The 26,972-nt window shown below is 45.7% G+C and overlaps 1 protein-coding gene across 3 annotated transcripts in view; it reads right to left on the bottom strand.

Moving 5' to 3' along the window:
* The window catches only part of LOC147658884 (serine/threonine-protein phosphatase 2A 55 kDa regulatory subunit B alpha isoform), a 433,385-nt gene that overhangs the window by 390,355 nt on the left and 16,058 nt on the right, over positions 1–26,972 (bottom strand). For all 3 annotated transcript variants that reach the window (XM_086952059.1, XM_086952062.1, XM_086952061.1), the window contains exon 2: positions 23,668–23,742. In XM_086952059.1, coding sequence (XP_086808185.1) covers positions 23,668–23,742 — 75 coding nt within the window. The remainder of the gene's footprint in view (positions 1–23,667; positions 23,743–26,972) is intronic.

The raw sequence follows: 26,972 nt of genomic DNA, 5'->3' as shown, positions 1-26,972 counted from the left end.
TATTACAGTAGGTGTGCTGAGGTTTACAGTTGGCATGCATAGGATTACAAAACATTTTTTTTAATGGCCCATCTCAAAATAAATTAAAAAAACATGAAGTGAAAGTGTAAATAAAAGCAGATATTCTACAGTCGCTGGCACTGACGTGAACTACCTTTAAAGCAAATGTGCACATGCAAAACGCAATCACCCGCAAATGAAATGAGCTAATTGCTGAATAGAGCTGAACCATAAGCAATGCTGCAGGTGGCAGTGTGGTTGGAAGTAAAATGTGACCGTTTAGATTGAGAATACAAAAGCATACAATATAAACTGGATTCACACAGTGCAGGGCCATACCAACCGGATGGAGTTCAGTATTAGATGCATTACATGCGTGCTGGAGTGTGAGCAAATAAATCAAATCACTTAAGTCAAGCTCTCATTTAAGTACCACCATTATGTGATTTCCACACTCAAATTGGCTCAAACTTGTACAATCAAGCCTACTCTAGTAAAAATCATCTCAGAAACTGAAGACAGTCCAGGTAGGTTGCAACATATACTAACCACAATCTGAACCAAAACATTTACAATACAAAAGTTAATAAAAACGGATGTCTCTACAACATGTAAAGACAGCAAAGCAACTGGGGAAAACAAGTTTACTGTATATTTTCAGAATACAATATTAATTTATTTTTGGGCTACTATGCATCAGATACCTGTGTTTTCAAGGAGAGCTGGCTGAATTATTAAACACCAAAACAAACACCCATCCCAAAAAAAGTTTAACTAATCTATTCATGTAAAGGAACAATATATATATATTTTTTTAAGAGCCAAACTTTGTAGACAGAGGTTCCAATTTTATGTTATTTTCTCACACAAAGATGGGAAAAAAATATTGGAGAATTGATGCTAGGTAAAATCATACGAATTACAAGTGGTTAATTGAGACCTAAAGTTTTAGGAGAAAGCAATATAGAAAATGATGAATTGGTTCATATTTTAGTTGCATTTCCTTTTGAATTTCAGATTTGCTGGAAAACCAGTGGCAAGAGATAGGTGCAGAATTTAAGAAATTCACTTGATTAGCAATTGGGTGCAAAACGGGGACACTTATTCTCTGTTCATTGATATATATACTATACATTTGGCTACAGGCGACGGAGGAAGATTTATAGCATTCTGACATCTCTGAATGCCCAATCATTTTACAGAAGACAAATGGAGATTATACATGAAGTATTTTGCACAGGTGGAAAGTTGAATTGACAGATGAGCTGTCATTGATGAAACTGCGCCATGGTTGAAGATTGAATACAGGCTCTTACATTCGTTCACTGGTTTTAATGATTTGGCCAGATATTTGAAGGATGTGTAGATTCAACTCTTGTTTTTCATGTGAGAAAGTCTAATCTTATTTTCTAGGGATGATATTGCACTAAACAAAAAAGTCAATTAAACTATAAAACCTTTTAAATAATTGACACCTTCTGTAGGAATAGACATTTGGATATATAAAATCTAATGAATGGGGTTCAAACCAGAATCCACTGACATGTCACTGGGAAGCGACCAAAAATAAAAATTACAACGGGAGAATTATGTGAAGATTTCCCAAGAATACCCTGAGGTCACTTCGTTCGGATTGAAAAATGGCAACAATTGGAGGACACGTTTGGAGCTAGGCAAAAAAAAAAAAAAAAGTCAGGTATACATGGTGCAGAGCTTTGTCAACAGACCTGGCTTAAGTCTGAGTAAATATAAATTGTAGTATTCGGCTAAGAGATGTGAAAAACAAGCATTTACAATGCAATAATATCTGCATTATTAAAGCTATTGGCATTGCTCATGATTTTTTTTTTTTTAAATCATAAATAAATGGCATTGTCATTCACATTGCCAATAGCTTAATCGTTAAATAAATGGCAGTCATTTACAATGCCAATAGCTTAATCGTTAAATAAATGGCATTGTCATTTACAATGCCAATAGCTTAAGCGCTCGCAAATGCATTACCTATTGCATTTACACCCACATAGCGCCATAGAGCCACACACACACAGAGACAGAGCCACACACACACAAACACACAGAGACAGAGCCACACACACACAGAGACAGAGCCACACACACACAGAGACAGAGCCACACACACACAGAGACAGAGCCACACACACACAAACACACACAGAGACAGAGCCACACACACACACAGAGACAGAGCCACACACACACAGAGACAGAGCCACACACACACACAGAGACAGAGCCACACACACACACAGAGACAGAGCCACACACACACACAGAGACAGAGCCACACACACACACAGAGACAGAGCCACACACACACACAGAGACAGAGCCACACACACACACAGAGACAGAGCCACACACACACACAGAGACAGAGCCACACACACACACAGAGACAGAGCCACACACACACAGAGACAGAGCCACACACACACAAACACACACAGAGACAGAGCCACACACACACACAGAGACAGAGCCACACACACACAGAGACAGAGCCACACACACACACAGAGACAGAGCCACACACACACACAGAGACAGAGCCACACACACACACAGAGACAGAGCCACACACACACACAGAGACAGAGCCACACACACACACAGAGACAGAGCCACACACACACACAGAGACAGAGCCACACACACACACAGAGACAGAGCCACACACACACACAGAGACAGAGCCACACACACACACAGAGACAGAGCCACACACACACAGAGACAGAGCCACACACACACAGAGACAGAGCCACACACACACAGAGCAACACACACACACACAGAGACAGAGCCACACACACACAGAGCAACACACACACACACAGAGCAACACACACACACCCAGAGCAACACACACACAGAGCAACACACACACACACAGAGCAACACACACACACACACACACACAGAGCCACACACACACACACACACAGAGCAACACACACACACACACACACACACAGAGCCACACACACACACACACAGAGCCACACACACACACAGAGCCACACACACACACAGAGCCACACACACACAGAGCCACACACACAGAGCCACACACACAGAGCCACACACAGAGCCACACACACACACAGAGCCACACAGACAGAGCCACACAGACAGAGCCACACACAGAGACAGAGCCACACACAGAGACAGAGCCACACACAGAGACAGAGCCACACACAGAGACAGAGCCACACAGAGACAGAGCCACACAGAGACAGAGCCACACAGAGACAGAGCCACACAGAGACAGAGCCACACACACACACACACACACAGAGCCACACAGAGCCACACACACACACAGAGCCACAGACACAGAGCCACAGACACACACACACAGAGCCACACACACACACACACACAGAGCCACACACACACACAGAGCCACACACACACACACAGAGCCACACACACACACACAGAGCCACACACACACACACAGAGCCACACACACACACACAGAGCCACACACACACACACACAGAGCCACACACACACACAGAGCCACACACACACACACACACAGAGAGCCACACACACACACAGAGAGCCACACACACACACAGAGAGCCACACACACACACAGAGAGCCACACACACACACAGAGAGCCACACACACACACAGAGCCACACACACACACAGAGCCACACACACAGAGCCACACACACAGAGCCACACACACAGAGCCACACACACAGAGCCACACACACAGAGCCACACACACAGAGCCACACACACAGAGCCACACACACAGAGCCACACACACAGAGCCACACACACAGAGCCACACACACAGAGCCACACACACAGAGCCACACACACACACACACACACACACAGAGCCACACACACACACAGAGCCACACACACACACACACACAGAGCCACACACACACACAGAGCCACACACACACACAGAGCCACACACACACACACACACACAGAGCCACACACACACACACACACACACAGAGCCACACACACACACACAGAGCCACACACACACACACAGAGCCACACACACACACACAGAGCCACACACACACACACACAGCCACACACACACACACACAGCCACACACACACACACACAGCCACACACACACACACACACAGAGCCACACACACACACACACACAGAGCCACACACACACACACACACACAGAGCCACACACACACACACAGCCACACACACACACACACAGAGCCACACACACACACACAGCCACACACACACACACACACACACAGAGCCACACACACACAGAGCCACACACACAGAGCCACACACACAGAGCCACACACACAGAGCCACACACACAGAGCCACACACACAGAGCCACACACACAGAGCCACACACACAGAGCCACACACACAGAGCCACACACACAGAGCCACACACACAGAGCCACACACACAGAGCCACACACACAGAGCCACACACACAGAGCCACACACACAGAGCCACACACACAGAGCCACACACACAGAGCCACACACACAGAGCCACACACACAGAGCCACACACACAGAGCCACACACAGAGACAGAGCCACACACAGAGACAGAGCCACACACAGAGACAGAGCCACACACAGAGACAGAGCCACACACAGAGACAGAGCCACACACACACAGAGCCACACACAGCCACACACACACACAGAGCCACACACAGCCACACACACACACACAGAGCCACACACACACACACACACAGAGCCACACACACACACACACACAGAGCCACACACACACACACACAGAGCCACACACACACACACAGAGCCACACACACACAGAGCCACACACACACACACACACAGAGTCACACACACACACACAGAGTCACACACACACACACAGAGTCACACACACACACACACACACACAGAGTCACACACACACACACACAGAGCCACAGACACAGAGCCACACACACACACACACACAGCCACACACACAGCCACACACACACACACAGAGCCACACACACACAGAGCCACACACACACAGAGCCACACACACAGAGCCACACACACACACAGAGCCACACACACACAGAGCCACACACACACACAGAGCCACACACACACACAGAGCCACACACACACACAGAGCCACACACACACACACAGAGCCACACACACACACAGAGCCACACACACACAGAGCCACACACACACAGAGCCACACACACACAGAGCCACACACACACACACAGAGCCACACACACACACAGAGCCACACACACACACACAGAGCCACACACACACAGAGCCACACACATACAGAGCCACACACAGAGCGACAGAGCCACACACAGAGCCACACACACACACACACAGAGCCACACACACACACACAGAGCCACACACACACAGAGCCACACACATACAGAGCCACACACAGAGCGACAGAGCCACACACAGAGCGACAGAGCCACACACAGAGCCACACACACACACACACAGAGCCACACACACACACACACAGAGCCACACACACACACACACAGAGCCACACACACACACACACAGAGCCACACACACACACACACAGAGCCACACACACACACACACAGAGCCACACACACACACACACACACAGCCACACACACACACACACACAGAGCCACACACACACACACAGAGCCACACACACACACAGAGCCACAGACACAGAGCCACACACACACACAGCCACACACACACACACAGCCACACACACAGAGCCACACACACACACAGAGCCACACACACACACACACACACACAGAGCCACACACACACACACAGAGCCACAGACACAGAGCCACACACACACACAGCCACACACACACAGAGCCACACACACAGAGCCACACACACAGAGCCACAGAGACAGAGCCACACACAGAGACAGAGCCACACACAGAGACAGAGCCACACACAGAGACAGAGCCACACACAGAGACAGAGCCACACACAGAGACAGAGCCACACACACACAGAGCCACACACAGCCACACACACACACAGAGCCACACACAGCCACACACACACACACAGAGCCACACACACACACAGACAGAGCCACACACACACACACACACAGAGACCGAGACACACACACACACACACAGAGCCACACACACACACAGAGCCACACACACACACACAGAGCCACACACACACACACACACAGAGTCACACACACACACACACAGAGTCACACACACACACACACACACACAGAGTCACACACACACACACACAGAGCCACAGACACAGAGCCACACACACACACACACACAGAGCCACAGACACAGAGCCACACACACACACACACACAGCCACACACACAGCCACACACACACACAGAGCCACACACAGCCACACACACACACACAGAGCCACACACACACACAGACAGAGCCACACACACACACACACACAGAGACCGAGACACACACACACACACACACACACAGAGACAGAGCCACACACACACACACAGAGCCACACACACACACACAGAGCCACACACACACACACAGAGCCACACACACACACACAGAGCCACACACACACAGAGCCACACACACACACACAGAGCCACACACACACACACAGAGCCACACACACACAGAGCCACACACACACACACAGAGCCACACAGAGCCACAGAGACAGAGCCACACACACACAGAGCCACAGAGACAGAGCCACACACACACAGAGCCACAGAGACAGAGCCACACACACACAGAGCCACAGAGACAGAGCCACACACACAGACAGAGCCACACACAGAGACAGAGCCACACACAGACAGAGCCACACACACACAGACAGAGCCACACACACACAGACAGAGCCACACACACACAGACAGAGCCACACACACACAGACAGAGCCACACACACACAGACAGAGCCACACACACAGACAGAGCCACACACACAGACAGAGCCACACACACAGACAGAGCCACACACACAGACAGAGCCACACACACAGACAGAGCCACACACACAGACAGAGCCACACACACAGACAGAGCCACACACACAGACAGAGCCACACACACAGACAGAGCCACACACACAGACAGAGCCACACACACAGACAGAGCCACACACACACACACAGAGCCACACACACACACAGAGCCACACACACACACACACACAGAGCCACACACACACACAGAGCCACACACACACACACACAGAGCCACACACACACACAGAGCCACACACACACACACAGAGCCACACACACACACAGAGCCACACACACACACACACAGAGCCACACACACACACAGAGACAGAGCCACACACACACAGAGCCACACACAGAGACAGAGCCACACAAAGAGACAGAGCCACACACACAGAGACAGAGCCACACACACACACACAGAGCCACACACACACACAGAGAGACAGAGCCACACACACAGAGAGACAGAGCCACACACACAGAGAGACAGAGCCACACACAGAGACAGAGCCACACACACACACACAGAGCCACACACACACACACAGAGCCACACACACACACACAGAGCCACACACACACACACATACAGAGCCACACACACATACAGAGCCACACACACACACACATACAGAGCCACACACACACACAGAGACAGAGCCACACACACACACAGAGACAGAGCCACACACACACAGACAGAGCCACACACACACACAGACAGAGCCACACACACACACACACACAGAGACCGAGACACACACACACACACACACACACACACAGAGACAGAGCCACACACACACACACAGAGCCACACACACACACACAGACAGAGCCACACACACACACACAGACAGAGCCACACACACAGACAGAGCCACACACACACACACAGAGCCACACACACACACAGAGCCACACACACACACAGAGCCACACACACAGAGCCAGAGCCACACACACACACAGAGCTACACACACACACACAGACAGAGCCACACACACACACAGAGACAGAGCCACACACACACACAGAGACAGAGCCACACGCACACACAGAGACAGAGCCACACACAGAGACAGAGCCACACACCCACACACACACACACACACACACCGAGCCAGTGCGCATGAAAGGGCCGGACACTGCGATAGAGGGGCAGAAAAAACAGAGCAGATTAGATGTCGGGAGGGCCAGACGCTGGTAGGGAGAGAGGGTAGAGTGGGCCAGTGGTAGATGTGAAGGGATAGGGGAGAGAAGGAGAGAGATAAAGAAAGGCAGACAGAGAGAGGCGCCATGGGGGGCCGCAAGTGCCAGACGCTGGTAGGGTGAGGGTTAGATTGGGACAGGATAGATACTGATGGAAAGGGATAGATGGGAGGGAGATAGAGAGGGGGAGAGAGAGAGACACACACACACAATGGTAGGCCGAGGGTAGCAGACACTGGTAGGGTGAGAGGGTAGACGGACAAGGATAGAGGTTGATGGACAGGGAGAAAGAGACCATGGGAGGGGACGAGGGGAGCATAGGCACATTGAAGGACTATACAAGGATAGCGCTTAGAGTAGAGAGCGCCATGCAGGTGGGATGCATAGTGCGCAGCCCCCATCACTGCCCCACCTGCTCTCTGCAGCGGCTCTTCCTCCCAGCTCCCGCTGCCCTCCGACGCCCCGGACACCCCGGCGGTGCGGAGATAAAGCAGGTGTCACAGTCAGCCCTCTCCCCGCCCCTCCAGCGGCAGGCACTGCCCTCCCCGGCACCGGCAGGCAGCGCCTGGAGAGCGGCACGGCAAGGGGCTGGAACAGGACGGAGGCGCACAGACACGCGCTGCAGGGCACCTACGGGCTGGGCACACTGGCAGCTTTGCCTGCCGGGGGCATTGAAGCGCATTTGCGTGAGCATCTGTTACACTACATGGGTCACGTTCATTTGTAGGCTCTGGGAGATGCAGCGATTTGCCCAGAATCACGGGATGTTGAGCAGACGCCGAGACTCGGACCTGGGCTAGCAGTTCCAAAGTCGGCATCTCTGGCCCTGGCACCACATCCCCAGCCTGTGCATTACTCCTTCAAGTGTGCACTGCAGCCACGTTGCAGGATCCCCTCATAGAACAGAGCCGTGTGGACCCCAGCACCAGAGTACCCGGATGTAACAGAGATACCCTTTCCTGGGAACGACCCCATCTCGTATCTAATAAACTGAAGAGCTGCGGCAAACACAGCAACGCAAGAAGGAAATGTAAAGATGTTATTTCATAATATTTTCTACTTACTGCCAAAAACAAGCAGTGGGAACAGACGCCCCAAGCTCGCGCTCACAAAAACAAAATGGCGGCCGCAAACGTCTGAACATTTTTGGATTCGGGGCGTGTTTTGGCGTTCTGAGTGACTGGTGATGTCACAGTCAATACGCAAAAAAACACGCCCCCGAATCCGAAAGAGACGGGGCTTTATTGGAGTGACGCCTGTCTCCTCCAATGGCTGGCCTCTGTTTCGGAAGCCAGCCAATGGAGGAGAGAGGAGAGAGGCAGGTTCAAGCCTCAAACTCCAAATCATTAAATCTCCTCCCGGAGACTGCGCAAGTGCAGCCTTCGGTCCTCGACCTAAAAAGACATAACCTCCAAAGTGGTATTTCTACTTTAACACTAATGCTGCAATTTGATGTTAGCAGTACAGAACATGAAACCTAGCCAGGATTGTGGCTGCCTTGGGTTAGAATGTGGGCCACTGAAGAAATAGGTATCAATACGCTCATTGTGATATACTGGGGACAGCAGGCACATAAAATCTGTTGTACTTTACCCAAGCATGTGAGGAGGCTAGTGAGTCCTCAATTGATATTTCAGTGACAAGATCCTGAAAGCCTCACAACTAATAAAAGAAACTCGAATTGTCAAAGCAACAAATTTTAAATGAAGACCAACATACTTAAGAGTTTGTTAACTTATCAAGCATATTCTTAACCTGTTCTTGCATTTTTAAAACTAATGTTAAACCTGGCATCCTTGGCGTGGCTTTCTCGGTCTTTTCTTGTAACACAAATGCTTATTTCACAGAAGTGAGTTCATAAAGAACAGTCTTCATTAACCCTGAGCTGGTGACCTAGGTCCTGGACCAGAAGTAGAATCTAAGATTATTAACAGTAACAATTTATAAAACAAAGTAATGGCTTAAAATTACATTTGCCAGAGCTATTCATGCTTTCTCAACCTAGAAAGTAATGACAATTAAAGAAAGTATATATTTTGCACTCTGCTGTAATCCCACTAAACGAATAATGGAAGGGTTGTGTACTCAAAATCTTGATATACGAGGTATAGTATTCCAGACGGTTAAATATGTGGGTTTAATCTATTTTTATCAGTTTGAGTTATATTTAAGGCGTGCAACAAAAGAGTACCCTCTGAACTGGAATACATAAATTACACAGTCCAAGGTACCTTCTTCATGAAGGGAGACCTTTGTGTACAATGATTACCAGGAATGTAGCCTCACTTTAATACATTTTAACCTAGAGTTCTCTTTTCACGAGTAAGATGTTATCCAAAACGACATGCTTGAATCAATTTGATTAAAACATTTCTCAATTAAATTCTAATTTTTTCGGCCAAAAATGACCATAATAGCACTGAATGTGTCCTCACGCAACTGGTGTTCGTGTAAATCGCTCCGATACCCGATACCTTCGGGTCAAGTTTGCGCTATATAAAATTCTGTAAAATAAATAACGAGCATAATACATTAAAACCAAGCAGCCTTGTAAGAAACCTTGTAAAAAACCATCATTAATTTAAACTACAGTTCACAAATAAAACGACCAAATAATATTAAAAGGAATATAAAATGGTGGAAGTTGCGTACAAATAGACTAAAATAGCTTCAAGTTACGAAGTATAGTGGCAGGTTTAAAAATCAGGCCACTCTAAAGCATGTTTCCTGCGTAAGTAGCACTGCAAATAAATTAGAGCGGCTCTACAATTTTTTATCTATACCTTTTGAATCGCAGTGATAAGCATGCCTGTTCATAACTCAGTGTAACATGATTTGGTCAAAGGTTTTGTCACGAGGGCAGTGGATGATGGTGGCAACATCATATTGACCAGGAGGGAAACAGTTTCCATCGAATTGAGCCCAGGCGGAATATAGAGAGAAGAGATCTCTCCCAAATGTGATTAAACTATTCCAAGTTTTGCTCAATCTCAGGGCACATTTGCACAACTTGGTAAAGAGACTAGGTCTCCCTAAACTTCTCATTATTGGTTCATTACAAATTGCTTGTAATTACATTCTGGTAACAATCATTAATATTACCCAATGCTTTTCGCTTTTCGTACAAATTGTGGCCCTACGTTGGGGGGTAATATTTTAATGTTGAGCATCAATTTCGAAATCAGAACACAGGAAAAATGAAATACAATTAACACGTTTAACCATCTTAGCATCTACGAGCCTTCCTAGAATTAGAACCTTGATTAAATACGAGTTCTGTAGAGCCAGAGAGGCTATTATCAATAGGTCCGATATGAAACTGGGCCACAATTTGTATCCTGCACGAAACTAAATGGTTAAAATGTGTAAGTGTTTTTAAAACAGGGTGATTAGATTTCAGAAGCATTTAGTTCCTTAGACCAGTAGTTATTTTATTAAATTCAACACTGCTAAATCAGCACAACTCACTTTAATATCTTTCAAATGGGAAACTACCAAAATGGCTTTCAAAATATTCATGATCAAATGTGTAAACATTTGAAAAAGGTTTAAACTTTTTCAAGCAACAGTCATTGGTAACACTAGCTTTTACTATACTGGCAAACAGCCACAGTGCTGCTTATGAAAACTGCTTAAATGTGATATGCAGTTCCAGATTACCTGTCGTTTTCTCACATTCTGATCCAACAGGTGTCAAGCTTCAGCAGAGCGCAGGGTGGACTTGGGTGGTATGCATGGGTACATGGGAGAAACAGCACATGGGTAAAGAGAAGGAAAACATGCAAGTGAAGGAAGGATACTAAAATCCAAAAAGATGGTAAATAAGCAATGCTCCATGGGGGGAGCCAACTCAACAGGAGAGAAGAAAGTCACTGAAGCATGCAAAGGAGTGGCAAAAAAACCAACTAATGGTAAGCAAAGGGCTTATTGGCACTGTACACAATAGGTCTTTAGGTCTTCAACAACAAATAGCGAAAAGCTGTCTACAGAACTCGCCTAAAAAGAAAAACAATTGAAAGAAAAATTATTGGCAAAGTGGAGTATTATCAATCAGTCAATTTTCAGAGTGCAGCTAATCACCAGAGAGAATAGTCAGGCGCTGGGATGGCCCAGAGGTTCTGTTGAACATGCAAGTCTTTAGCGCCCTTCAGAATTTCAGAATAGAGACAGAGGTCCATAGCTGCTGTGGGAGACTGTTATAGGACTCCGCCATGAGGTAGGAAACCACACTGATCTGGGACTTCATGGTATGTTTGCGGTCCAGGATGGTGCTGAAGTTCCTTAACTGGTCGGTAGGTGATGGAGATGGTCTTAGTTCCAAAGGCCACCAGGAGTCGTTCCTGGGAGTGGTGTCAAAGATTAGTACTTCTGTTTTGTCCGTGTTCAGCTTCAGGCAGTTTTCCTTCATCCATTTAGCAACACTTGTCATGCATCTTTGGAAGTTGGTTCTGGTGGTGGCAGGGTCATCGGAGAAGAGGAGTTGGGCGTTGTCTGCGTAGCATATGATGTCTGTAGAGTCTTACGATGATGGCCGGAGGTGGGTGGATGTTGAAGAGGGTGGGGCTGAGGGAGGAACCCTGGGGGACAACGCTTATGTTGTGTCTGGGTTTGAAGGTGAACAGTGGCAGGCAGATCTTCTGTGTTCTTCGTTGGATTCCAGTGTGGTGAAGTCTGGTAATCAGTGTGTGGTGGGATACGGTGTTGAAGGCAATCAAGAGGTCGAGGAGGATCAGTGCCACTGTCTCTCCCCGGTCGAGGAGGGATCAGATGTAATCTGTAGTGGCAATCAGAGCGGTCTTGGTATTGTGGTTGCTGAAGAATCCAGACTGAGGAGGTGGTAATACTCCAGATAGTGAGTTGCTTGTTGATGGCCTTCTCCAGGACTTTGGACAGGAAGGGGGAACAGGAAGATGGGGCTGTAGTTTTTGAGTTTGCTGGGGTCGGCTGAAGGCTTTGAGTAGTGGTTTGACCTCCATACGTTTCCAGTCTTCGGCGAAGCTGGCCAGGGATGAAGTGTTGAATACTGTGGTGAGGGTGAGGTTTATCCTGTGGCTTCTGAGGGTGAAGATGTGGTGGGGGCAAGGGTCAGTGGTAGTTTCAGAGTGAATTGAGTTCATGATTGTGGTATTGGGGGGGAGCTGGTTTCATGTGGTCATCAGGTGGTCCGTACTAGTTAAAGTTTCTGTAAATGGTGGCAATCTTGTCGTGGGAGAAATCGGTGAGACGGTCTAATAGTTCTTATGAGGAGGGTGATGCTGTTCTCAGTGGCAAGGTTGAGGAGTTCTGAGGATGGATTGGAGCTGGAATTGATGCGATAGGCTAGGGAATTCTTCTTCTCTCTCCGCAGACAGTGGTAGCAGTTGGAGGAGTTTTTTAAGGTGATCCTGTCTGTGGTGCTCTTGTTTGCACACCATCTTTTCATACTCTTGTGTTTAGTTGTTCTCAGCTCTTCGGTGTACTATCTGGCTTGTTTGGTAGATTTCCTGTGTCTTTTGGTCTTGATGGATGTGACGCATGAGGAGCTGTTGGTTATCCAAGTGTAGAAGTTCTTGACACTCTGGTCCCAGTTTGTGGTGGCGTTCGATGAGCATTGAGGGCACTGGTCCATTACTTAGCTCCAGCTGCAGTGGGGGCTATGGGTGGCATGAGAGTGCAGGTACGAGGGCTAGTGATGCCGAAGCGGATGGAGTGGTCAGACCAGGCGAGTTAGGGGACGTGGCTGTATTTGACCCATTTGCTGGAGGTCAAGATGAGATCCAGCGTATGTCCTGCGGTGTGAATGGGGCAGTTGACTAGTTGGGTGAGACTGATGTGCATGCTGTCGAAGAGGTTGGCGGTGTTGTGATAATTGACAACATTCAGGTGGAAGTTTAGATCACTGAGCAAGATTAATCCTTGGAGTTTATGGCAAGTGGGGCGATGCAGTCAGCAAGAATGTTGCATAAGCTGGGGGGCAGTCCTGGGGGTCTGTAGGTGAAGGTGCTCCCGACTGTGGCATTACCGTGGGTTTGGAATGTGAAGTGGAGATGTTCCATAGCGGGAATGGCAGTGTCCGTCGTGGTGGGGCACTTGACAGATTCTTTGTGGTTCATGGCAATCTCCCCTCCCAGTTTGTAGATGCAGTTCCAGTGTGTGACTATGTCAGGGAGAAGGTGTTGATGTCGTATTTGCGGAACAGCTCACAGGCGTGCTTGCCGAGTTCCTGGCACCGGGCGCAGATGGGTTTGTCTTTTGTTTCCTGCGGCCCGGCTGCACTGTGGCAACTATCAAGTTGGGCCTGGGAGGTGGGAGTGTCACTGAATGGTGATGGGCGGGTCTAGCGGGAGGCAGGAAAGGCGCAACGATGAATCGCCAGCAGAAATGGGAGAGAGCAAGAAACGGGGGGGGGGGGAGGCAAACAGACAAAAACAGAGAAGAGGATATTAGCTGGAGTCAAAAGAGGCAAAGAGAAAAGGATATTTGCAGAGAGGAAAGCAGAGGAGAAGAATGCAGGAGGAATAAGAGGCCGAGAGGAAGTACAGGAGACAGAGGAGTGAAGCAGAACCTGCACATGCAATCAAGGAAAAAATTCCATAATTCTCAATGCAAGCGGTTTGACCAATTGCTCCATAGTATGCTGTGATGGACGGAAGCAACTCCTGTATGACAGTTGAAAAGACTAATGGATTAAGTGGGTGGACTCAAAGTCTCTCTATGGATGTATCGATTTGTTCAATTATTTATGAATTTTGTATTACATGAAGCCAACATGTGAAAGGTGTCGCCTGTCAGAAAAAGAGAAAAATAATGAAAAATTAGTCTAAAAAGCCCTCTAAACAATATCACTTCTAGTCCAGCAGGAGGATCCTCCGCCAAAAGCTAATTTGAAAAAGTGCAAAAGACACTGCACCAGTGTTTTAAATGGAAACACAGAAGTGGCGATACTCACACAACCAGAGTACCTGTTTATTACGAAGAAGTGTTGGTACTTTCCAATTAGAGTTATAGAACCCATCCTGACCAGTGCCGGTATTCTCCCTTTCAAGTTGTAGAAGTATAGTTAATCGATACCTGTCCATTTAAAGCACTGCTCTGCACCCATATTCTTTGTATACATGGAGCATAACATGACAGTTTGCTGTATTAGTGCGGCGAATAACAGGTATTTTTATTATCGTATTTGCGGAACTCACATTTTCGACAGTGAAAAGGTAGACCCTAATAGGATTCCGACTTGGGACTTGCAGGTCATAGATGTTAACAACAAAGTCTTGAACAAATAGCGATTCTACATGAATCCAAACTAAAACGGTCAGTCATTAACAAAAAGCTGGATTTAAACTCTATAATAACAAATCGGCCAGTATATACCATTTGACCAACGTAGCTACCATCAGACCAATGTCAATTCACACGTCACTAACCTATATTAATGTTCTGTCCAACACAAAATCTACATACATGTTATTTGGATGTACGTTTAGGAAAATCTGACAGATTGCTAAACAATGAAAAATAAAGACTGCAGAGTACCAATGTATTTCAGAGTATAAAAGTTTCACCGTTTCTCTCAAGGGCAAGGTAATAAACAGACTACTGCATATTAACTTTTTTTTACCATTTCTTACATTCACATTAAGACCTGGCCAAGAAAGAATGCTGGATAGGAAAGAACAAGCTGGTACACGACATAATTCATGCGCTTCCCAGTGAATCACCGACTGACTAATAACAGTGACAAAACAATTGCCAGAACTGCATAAAAAACTGCAGTATCAGTCACGTGAACATGAAGGAGAAAGTGTGTTTTCTGCTTTGTATGAATTACTGCATTTGAAGTACAGGCGCAAACCTTTAAAGCGAGCGCACTTTTTGGAACACACGCAACAAAGCCGTGTGCAAGCTTTTATCAAACAAGCATTTACAATGCAATGATTTTGCCTTTGTTAAAGTTAGAGCTATTGGCATTGCTCTTGACATTTTTATTTATGTTTTTTTTAACATAAATAAATGGCAGTCATTTACAATGCCACTAGCTTTATCTCTCGCAAATGACACACACAGCCACACAGAGCCCCCCACACACACAGCCACACAAAGCCCCCCCACAAACAGCCACACAAAGCTTCCTACACACACAGCCACACAAAGCTTCCCACACACACAGCCACACAAAGCTTCCCACACACACAGCCACACAGAGCCCTCCACACACACCCACACAGCACAAGCAGGGGCACACTGAGGCACAAGCAGGCAACAGGGGCACAAGCAGGCAACAGGGGCACACGGAGGCACAAGCAGGCAACGAATAAGAAAACTTACCTGACTGCCCGTGTCCGCGTCGCTCTGCACTCCCTAGCACTCCCTAGTCACTCTGCACTCCCTAGTCACTCTGCACTCCCTAGTCACTCTGCACTCCCTTGCACTCCCTAGTCACTCTGTACTCCCTTGCACTCCCTAGTCACTCTGCACTCCCTTGCACTCCCTAGTCACTCTGCACTCCCTTGCACTCCCTAGTCACTCTGCACTCACTAGCAGGTGACTAACTAAGTTTCACCCTGTCAGACCACTTAGTACCTCTCCCAGAGCCCTACTGTTGAGTACTTCCGCACTCACAGTAATTCTCCCTAATGGGAGAGGGTGGCTATATGGCCTCCCACAATTTTGGGCGTCTCCATTCGGTGCAAGGCATATAAAATGAAGCTACTATAATAAGACATATGGGAAAGTCAGGGCCCTGCGCCATATTCAGCACACACCATTTTCCGCTCCTGTCAGGCTGGGCAGGGGCATAACACTAGACTGCCCGGGGCCATTCAGGCCAAGGTCAATGGTTATCAGTGCGATATGGGATACTCCGGGTTTAGGGGTCCCGTGTTACATTCTCCTGGGAAGGTGGGGTGGTCTGTGGGGCATAGTGTTGTTACACCTGGGGGGGGGGGGGGGGAGGGGGGGGGGCGGTTACGAGGGGCAGACGCACGTGGCCGCAGAGGCAGCGGCGTTCACCTGTTTTGGCTTTGATGTTCTTCCACAGGAAGTCGCCGCTGGAGATGTGCTTGAGGCCAAAGTTGTTGGTGATCCTCTGGCAGACTGTGCCCTTGCCAGAGCCCGGGGGACCCAGGACGACGGCACACAGGAGCTTGGAAGCCATGGAGTAGGAGAAAGCACGGACAGCGGTTCACTTCAGCAGGAGCTCACGCACACAGCGCCCCATCAGAGGAGCTTTCTGGCCAGCCTCGCCCCGCACCATATGAGACAACATGTGCTCCGTTTACTCGAGAAACGAGCAGATCAAAAGGCGCCCTTGGCGGACAGACAGACAAGCAACTGTCAAGAGACACCGAGAAGCGCACGATTCAAAAGTTCAATTTAGAGGAGAAGAAAAAAAAAAAGCAGAATTAAAAACACGCACACACTGTATCACGCTGACGAGGGCAGGAGGGAGGGGAACACAGCGCTACTTCTGTGTTGGTTCCAGCTCCGAAGAACTGGGTCAAACATGAGCTCTTAAAACCTTTCCACTTATGCCTCTGTCTCTGTGTGTTGCTCATCTCCTGCGCGCATTTCACAGCCGTGTCTGTATCTCACTTGCACACAGCATGCGCGTGTACCTCCTACACTGTACGCGAGGCGCTGCACAGTTTATAGTGTTGCAACGGTATACAGACTTGGAGAGAGTCAACTCACCGCCTCTTTCTTGGTCTTGCAAACTGTCTGCAATATGGCGTTTAAAATGCTGAAATGTTCCTGTGCATGCCACTGAGCTAGCTCCTAGCCGCCGCCCAACTCTGCCAGGAGCTTGCTCGCTGCTGGCACCCTGCTCTGTGTCTCTCTCCAAACTCCAAAAGTTTTTTTTTGCATCAAACAGCTGTGAGTACATATTGAATGTTCCAGCAACACGAGTATTATCTCAAATTGAACACTACTTACCTATGCAGAGACTGGTGCATTGTGGGAAAGGTAGTATTGAACAAATCACGTGGTTGCAAACATTTAAAAACGCTCACAGCAAGGCAACCTGTGACCACTCCTGTCCGTGATCAAGGCAATGTCGCCGAAACATGTTAGACCTGTAGGAGTATGTATACAGTGGTACTTGGATTAAAGCTACTCTTCCTGAAATGGGCCTCTGTAAGCTTTCTTGGTTTGGTTTGGAGAATATATATATATATATATATATATATATATATATATATATATATATATATATATATATATATATATATAACGACTGACTAAAATATGATCCGAGCAATAACAAACAGGCGGCTTAGATAAATGAAGCATTCTAATAGTGACTTAATATTTTTCTAAATTGAACATCTTGAGTGTGGGGTGTACAAGAGAGAATCAGCAAGCTAACAGGCGAATCAAGAAAGAGCTTAATGGATAAGAAAGCTTTAGTACATATTTTGCAACAACATTGGGAAAATATAAGCGGAAAAAAGTTGTCTGTTTAACTGATCGAAAGTTCAAATGCTACACTCAGTAATGCCTTGCTGTTTAATCTCATTCGTTAAAAACCTTTCCACAACGGGAAATTAGGTTGATATCCCCACCAGGAGAGGGCTCATCTTTTCACAGACCCCCCCCACACCAAATTCCTGATCAAGCCCACTTTTATAACATCACTTTCACAACGAGGGCCCAGTTCAGACTTTACAATATGCTACATTACCACTGGGAGCTATAACCACTTAAAGCTCAATTCTGGACCGATCCACTCTACTCCACAGTTCTCCAACCACGAAACAGAACTATTCAATTAGCAACCACCGGAAAAATGGCTCTTTTCCTTTCACAATAAATCACTGGGTCACACCAATGTGTTTCCTCTTTTCAACTATGTCCAAGCATAGAAGTGTTAACACTGCCCTTGACTCAGCCAAATTGGCATACATCCTTGCCATTGTTCTATTACTCAAATACTATCCACGGAAACAAAACTACAGATTGAATACACCCACCTTACTGGACAAGCATACCAAGCGATGTTTCCTACTCAGCCTTTAAAATCTCATCTATTTGCACCTTTGCTATCCTCTCTAACATTTCATTGCTTTCAATGAACATGCCATGCCCTTCCTCTATCATCTATAACAACATTATTACCCAATTCATCCCCAACCCCACTGTACAACATCAACCCACCCATGCGCCTCTCCGTTACCCTGTTCTTTGTCTCTCAATCTAACACAGACTTTAACATCACATATGCCACTCACGGTCAACTGACTACTGACTAACTCTACTCTTACAAACAACTTAAAATGTATAAATCTAATTTTCATTAACTCAGTTCTACATAATTAGCTGTCAAGCTATTCAAATGCCTCACCTCCTCACAAACATATTTCCTGGTTGCTTACTCTCCAACTTCTACCAACAACAACACAATACAGTTCCTCATGCTACTCGACTGTAGTCTCCTGCTATTCCCTCAAGGGGATGAAACTTCACTCTCCAGTGTGTTCACTGATTTCACGAGGAACTAAAAGCAGCCAAAACAAAACAAAAAAATTCATGTTTCAGAAATAAAGTGATACAACAACATCACCTAAAAGGCATTGGCCATTCCCATCCTAATCCTACCCATGCTTCCTACCACAAGTTTAGAATCACTCTTCTCTTTTCCGCGGAATTTTAAAATGTGATATTTTTTCCACTAGTCTGAGAACACGTGAACCCTACGCTACAACACACTCCTCCAAAGCAGTCATTTGAATCAATACTGCTCCTAGACCATACCCACTGGCATCCACTACCACACATTAAGCCCACTCACAAGTGGGTTCAAACAGAGTGCTTGAGTGATACCCCATTTTAACATCTTAAAACTTTGTTCTTGCTTGCCAACCTACACGTTTCTTTTCATTCTTTTTTAGCAATATCATTGATTCCAATTTGCTATAATAATTTTCTATAAACCTGGCTTAAAATTCTGTTAAGCCCAGAAGCAGAACTTAAGTAGGTACTGGATCATCAACATTTGCCTTTACATGATTGTATTTTAGTGTAATTTCAATACTTGAAATTTTTTGACCCAAACACTACCGCTGATTGACCAAATGTACATTTGCTTTCGTTTATCAGTACCCTACCTTCCTGTAAAACAGACAAAACTATTAAGGTTCACATTGCAGGGCTCGACAAATCCACTCAAATTTGCGAGGGAGAATGGATGAGGATGAGCTATTTTTAAGTCCTACTCGCCCAGTAGGAAGACAAACTAACTTTTGTCCTCTGTCTTTGAAAACGGAGCAAAAGTGACAAGATAACAAGATTTAAAGGCATTTTTATTGCTCACAAAAGGGACTGAGCAATAAAGATGCCTTTAAATCTTGTTAACTTGTCACTTTTGCTCCGTTTTCAGAGAGAGGTCAAGTTAGGTCGAGGGGATTTTCCAAGTTACTCGACCTGCAGGACTAGTACAATTTTTCGGATTTGTCGAGCCCTGCATTGTGTGTCTGTCTCAACATCTTTTCAAAAACCAAAGCATTGTCCTGGAACACACCCTGGCTCGATCAGTGTCCTTTAGTGCCTTATTCATCACCCGATGGAACCTGGCTGAAGCATTGGAAAATCCAAATAGCATGCGTTTGTACTGGAATGCTCCTTCTTGAGTGACCAAAGTGCTGAAGGGTTTAGAATCCTCCTCCAATTCAACTTGGTAATATGAACTGGTCAAATGAATAGTAGACAACACAACAGCACCAGAAACAGAGGCCAACAACTCTTCGGGCATTAGATAACGACCTATCCATATAGCATCATTCAAACATCTTAGGTCTACTCATAGTCTTAGCTCACTTGAACACTTACAAGTTATAACAATGGGTGACAAACATTCTGAACTTTGTTATCTCAAGGATGTTCCTCAAGCACAATTCCTGTAGCATGTCCTTCACTTTATTTCGGTAAGACAAGGGCAGGTTTCATACCTTTGGCCTTACAGGTCTCACATTCTCCAGCACAATGCGGATTGTAATTTTTTGTACTTGCGTAAATATTCTTTGAAAACAAACTGGTCAATGAACCTAGAATACCTCTATTCATACATTAATTTGTCCCAATGCATTTGCTCTAGCATCCAGCCACATTCCAAGCTCCTCTTATGGGGACAACCAAACCAAAATTGCCACAACCCTTTCTGCTACAAACACTTGCACTAGGTTCTTCCCATGAAATCTAAATCTGAACAAAAGGATCCTCTGAATTCAATGTTATATCCTTAATAACTCCCCATCTTTAATGTAGTAGGCTACAACGGACTTACTCTCCACAACTTTTTAAACATTTCATATCAAACGATATTATACCACACACCTGAATCCATCATCACTTCAACCAGTTCACCATCCACAGTCACACTACATTTTAGCAGTCCCTTACTCCTAGTAAGAAATCTTGCATCTTGTACCCACAATACTACACCATCCTCCTGTTCGGATTCTTTCCAATTGACCCCCTTCTCAGGAATCAAACAAAGATCATTTTAATTAATTAAAGTGAATATGCACGTCTGCAAATACCTCTTTCTTACATTTATTGAAAACTTTGTCAACTGCAGGACAAGGTTTAGCACTTACTAAGTGACTAAACCTACCACACCTATAAACAATGCCTGGATTGAGTCAGCTTTCTGAGACTTCTGCCAGACTCTACTCCCAAGATTTGAACGAGGACGACATTCCAGCCTACTTTGAGTTGGCACAGATGACAAAACTCACACTGGCTCTGGCAGAAACCATAGAGAAGTTGAGAGACTGCTTAAGTGATGTCTGCAATAGCAAGGTTGAAAACTCCCAAACTGCCCAGATCCAATGGCTTCACGCCATTATTATTCAAAACCTTTGTCAATTCTTGACCAGAGTCCTCGCTGGGCAGTTTTATACCTTCACATACAGCAGGAAGTTTGCGCGCTCTATGTTAGAGGCATCTATTGCGGTCATCAGTAAGTCACGTAATAACAAACTACATAGCTAATACAGACCTCTTGTTGATTAACCTCAACGCAAAGATTTTCAACAAGCAGATTAATAAAATCCCTAAATTTCTAGTCTGGTGGATTTCAAGACGTCTGTCCCCTTTTACTTCAATTTTCTGCTCCGAATATAGTGAACAGACATGACCTAAATACCTTGAATTACAACTCTTACTTCCTATTTTGCAAGGGGGTATAGCAGATACTAATTTTTAACTGGGATATAGCAAGTGGCTCGAGGCAAGAAGGCTTGACAGTTACTGATCTCATGGTGTAAGTAGTGGCAACATATCCATTTACAACATAATATGAGTGTAGAGATTCTACTGGGGTGAGGGGGAAATCTTGAGGTTTGATTTGCTATATTACGACCACCCTGCTGCCAGCCTCCAGATTGTAGGTAACAGAGCTTGGTATTACTAGTGTCCCTTTTCATAAAACTAATAAAACGGAAGTGATCCACAAAAACGGAGGTGGTGGTCGACACTTAAAACATATCACACATTTTTAATACAGTACTTGACATAGTAAAGTACTTTCAAACGAAGGCGCAAGCAAATTTATCAACAAGTGTGATGGTCAACGAGGAAGTACAAGTGCACAGGAGTCAAAATGATGTGTTGTGCCCGTCACAAACCGGAGGTTACAACAAGTTAATGTTTCACAGTGTACTTTGAGCAGTGCAGCTAATCAGAGGATGGAATGAGAAATTACTGCCAACCTAAACTGAATACAAGTATCCTATATTTGCCAGGTGTGCATCAGAATATTAATAATGGTTGACTGCAACCGCTGAGTGTGTCCCTCACCAACTCCAATTAGGCCATAGAATGTGGCCTATCACTGTCGCTCCATCAACACTGCTCCTGCTCATTGCCATTGTAATGAAGAGCATATTCGCAAGTATTTATTAAATGTACAAGTTGACAGAGCAATACAAGTGGTGTCTCCCTCAGACCCCTAATCCAACTGCAGCACTGCGCTCCATACCACATTACACACACCACCATTTCATGCATGCATAAATCCTCCTATACAAAACATGCATACCAAGTACCAAAGTAAGTTGTATACACACTCCATGGACAAGTTCAGATTTAAAATATGGCATCTTAAAAAACAAGCTAAATAATTGCACGGTTTCCCAAACCACACGAAAGTAGCCTCGAGGAGACACTGCTGCCTCCTAGCCCCAGTCATCATTTTAATAAACAAAACAATTGATTATCCATAGAGCAAAAGGCCACACAAAAAAACCTGAACACACTACACATGATAAATGTGTTAACTGAAATGGTTTTCTCCAGGGTGATAAGGTCAGCAGTGACAAATTCAAGTAAAGAATATTTACAGTCTACTTGTTTCTTGATCTATCCAACATGTAACAAAAAAAAATATTAAGAATTAAAAAAAACTTCAGACTGGTAAACATGCCGGATTAGATCATACCTTCTGCGACATCATCATCTACTGCCCCTTTAACCTGAGAAAAACACCACTGGATATCGTTCCCTCCTCCAGCACCTAAAGACAAAAAAAGACAATTAGCATCTGGTTTGTATAATCAATAGCTAAACGTTTGGTACATGCGTGGGACAAGATATATTGACACCTCAATCGGAAATACCCAAACACCTGCCAAACCAACAGCTATCCAAGACAGACAAAAAAAATAAACGTTTACTACTGAAAACAAATTCACTTTCACCAAACATGACCTTTATCTCCCAGGAAAATGAAGACGTTCCAAATTAATTGAATACTAATTATGAAACCCGGATATTTCATATGAAGACACACAATTTACAGACCAAAGATTTTACTTGCCTGTGTTTTATTGGAAAAACTCACAAACAGGTACACATTTACATTAAAACAAAATGAACAGGCTAGCGGTCGGGTGAACGATAGGACACAAAGTAAATGAAACTGTTCTGCTCAAATAAATGAAGGCTTTCAATTAACGCCTCAGAGAAAACTTCCAAAAACATCACTGCCAGGAGCAAAGTGATGAATCATCTGAACAATCAGACGCACGTTTCAAGTTGAATGGCAAGGAAATTGGCATCTCCAACTGAATCTGCAAGGAGGATTTAACTTGCTCTCAAACCCACTAAAAGGCTGTCAGAGTGAAATGTTCACGATGGATCAGAAAATACAGCAATAAAAGCAGTGAGCAATAATGTTTTTTAATTGTGCCACTCATTGTCAGAAAGAATGAAGACCTACGTAGAGTATTGAGCACCACTGACGAGGCCAAAGAATAAATCTATTTAACAGAATAGGACCACGCAATGAAGTGAACAACACTGGTCGTAGACTCGTTCTTCAGTGCTTAAAGCCATGCTCAGGCAACACGCAGAATAAAAAATCCCCGAAAGCATGGATCACAAGACCATCCCAACTGTAATCCTACCTTCATCTAGCTAAAAGCACAGATTCCCAACTGTTCACTAGTAAAAAAGCATTTCTTCCCTGTAGAATCTGAATCATTTACCAACAGAAACCCCTTTAACCCCTTCACTGCGGCGGCTATTCCGCCGCAGTGCTAAGGGGCTGGGGCGGAAATGCGGCGGGCGCATGCTGGTGACTGAACCGCTCTGGTTGCGCTGTGCTTATAACGGAGCGGTTCCGCCATGGCCCCGTCCGCTCAATAGAGCGTTCTGCGCAGGCGCGGAATTCACGCCGCGCAGGAGCGTCGGGCGGGCCATGACTGAACCGCTCCGTCATAAGCACAGCGCAACGGACGCTGGTGACGGAGCGGTTTTGTCATCAGCAGGGGAGGGGTTAAGACAAATTTAGCCTGATTGAATGGCCCACTTTAATATGTTTCACATGAAGGAAGATTCGTGCTACCAAAAGGGTGTTCCTTTGTCTGGTTTAGATATGACTCAATGTTTTGCAACAGCATTTAAGGCATTGGAATTTCAGGTTAAGCTAAATCGCTTTCCTTTAAGAGCCTCGAAAGACAGCTCAGATGTCCCTTCTGTTGTGTATAGTACTTGGTTGCTTCCTACATTTTTTACTTTATTTTAGAGTTTTATAGAGCGCGAACCGGACCCGTGAGGGTATCAGAGCGCTTTACAGGATTGACAGGTGGTACAAACAGTCTTAGGACGGGTGCATACAATTGTGATAGGAACAAGTAGATGCATTATACAAGGAAAGAAATAATAGGTAGTAACATATCCCGGATACAGGTGTGATAAAAACAGCTGGAGACATTAAATGAGAGAGCAGCAATCTCAAATCCCGGGTGGGATGCCCTGAAGTGCCGTGTAGGTATCATCCGGAAGAGCCATGGATAATACCGAATAGAAGGAGAAACAAAATTGCTGAGGTGCTTGAAATGCAAGCGTTAAGCGAGGAATTTGCCCAGAAGGAAAGATTGTGCCTCCTTTTTAGGTCTCAAAACGACGAACGCGCTAAGCGCGTTCTCGCAGCAAGAACTATAGTCGGCGTCTCAGCCGAAAAAACGACGAGGGGAGACAAGAGCTGGCCGCGCGCCCAGCATTCCCTATGGGGGAGTCGGATTCCGACGCGCGACTTCGGATCGGGTCGCGCGCGTGAGCTTCTACCGTAGACAGCTCACGTGACGTCGCGCGGCCAATCCAAAGGCGCGCGTCAGAATCTGCTCTCACAGCCCCACCCCTTCTCACCGGACCGGCACTCGCCCTGCACGTCTTGTTTTCAATGTTGCTGTGGCCCTCTGGGCTTCCATCTGCATACATTTTTTTATTGCCTTCTTTTTTTTGTTGATTATTTGATTTAAGTGGCTTGTTCTAATAGCATGTTCTTGTTTGCCAAGACTTGTAGTCCCTTTTCTGTTTGCACTGAGTGTGCCGCACCAGCTCTTTCCCTTCTTGCACACAAACCCTCTTACTTTGTAAGTTTGTAAAAATTCTAGCAGCCCGGATATTGAGTTCAGCAAGTTCATAGTGCTGCATGCCTCGGGGCTGTATGCCACGAGAATCCCCTTGCTCTACTAGGAGAGCCTGCACTACAAGCTGGCGAACGAGGTGGGTCAGAATCACGCCAAAAAATACACTACATGGATAACAGTTCAGAAAGCAACACACCGGCTATAAACAGGAGGATTTTAAATATTGTGTGCATAACTGGGTTTAGTATAGTGTATGTTTATTTAGCACAGCTTGATAAATACATAGGGTAAGGCACTTTGTTTTCAGGGGCATATATATTAGTACGGTCTATACATAAATTGTAGAGATCAGATCTTAGTTACATAAATGCAGTTCCCGTGAGCGCACAAGGCACACACTTCATTAAGAGTGAAGTTTTACTTTTATGATTCTTTTCTGAATCGAATAAAGTTTTTGAACCGAACCGAGTGAAGAAGAATTGCTATAAATAACCAACATGCAGATTTCACGAAGAGAAGATGCCCTTTATACATGAGAGAAGCAGGTGATCCATAAATGAAGAAATGCTAAATGCATATTTGCATCCTCCACACTCAGAGCTACAAATCACTTTTGACCTTGCATTTGTTTTGTACAGCACTTGACCTTTAAATGGCTAATCTTTAACATTTCAATGCCTCAATCAGACCGGAAACTGTACTTAAATACACACATGTTTTTCTAAAAAGATAAATTAAAGGCATAGTTATTTACAATGTCAAAGGCTTAAACTCTCGCAAATACGAGACCTATTGCATTGTAAATGCTTGTTAAAATGTGCCAAAGATGGAAGTCTTCTGATGGTGGGCGGGAGTGAGTTCCATATTCTTG

This window comes from Lissotriton vulgaris, unplaced genomic scaffold (genome assembly GCF_964263255.1).
Source record: "Lissotriton vulgaris unplaced genomic scaffold, aLisVul1.2 SCAFFOLD_752, whole genome shotgun sequence".
Taxonomy (NCBI): Eukaryota; Metazoa; Chordata; class Amphibia; order Caudata; family Salamandridae; genus Lissotriton; species Lissotriton vulgaris.
The sequence above is the reverse complement of the archived record's forward strand: the minus strand, read 5'-3'. Positions and strand labels throughout refer to the sequence as shown.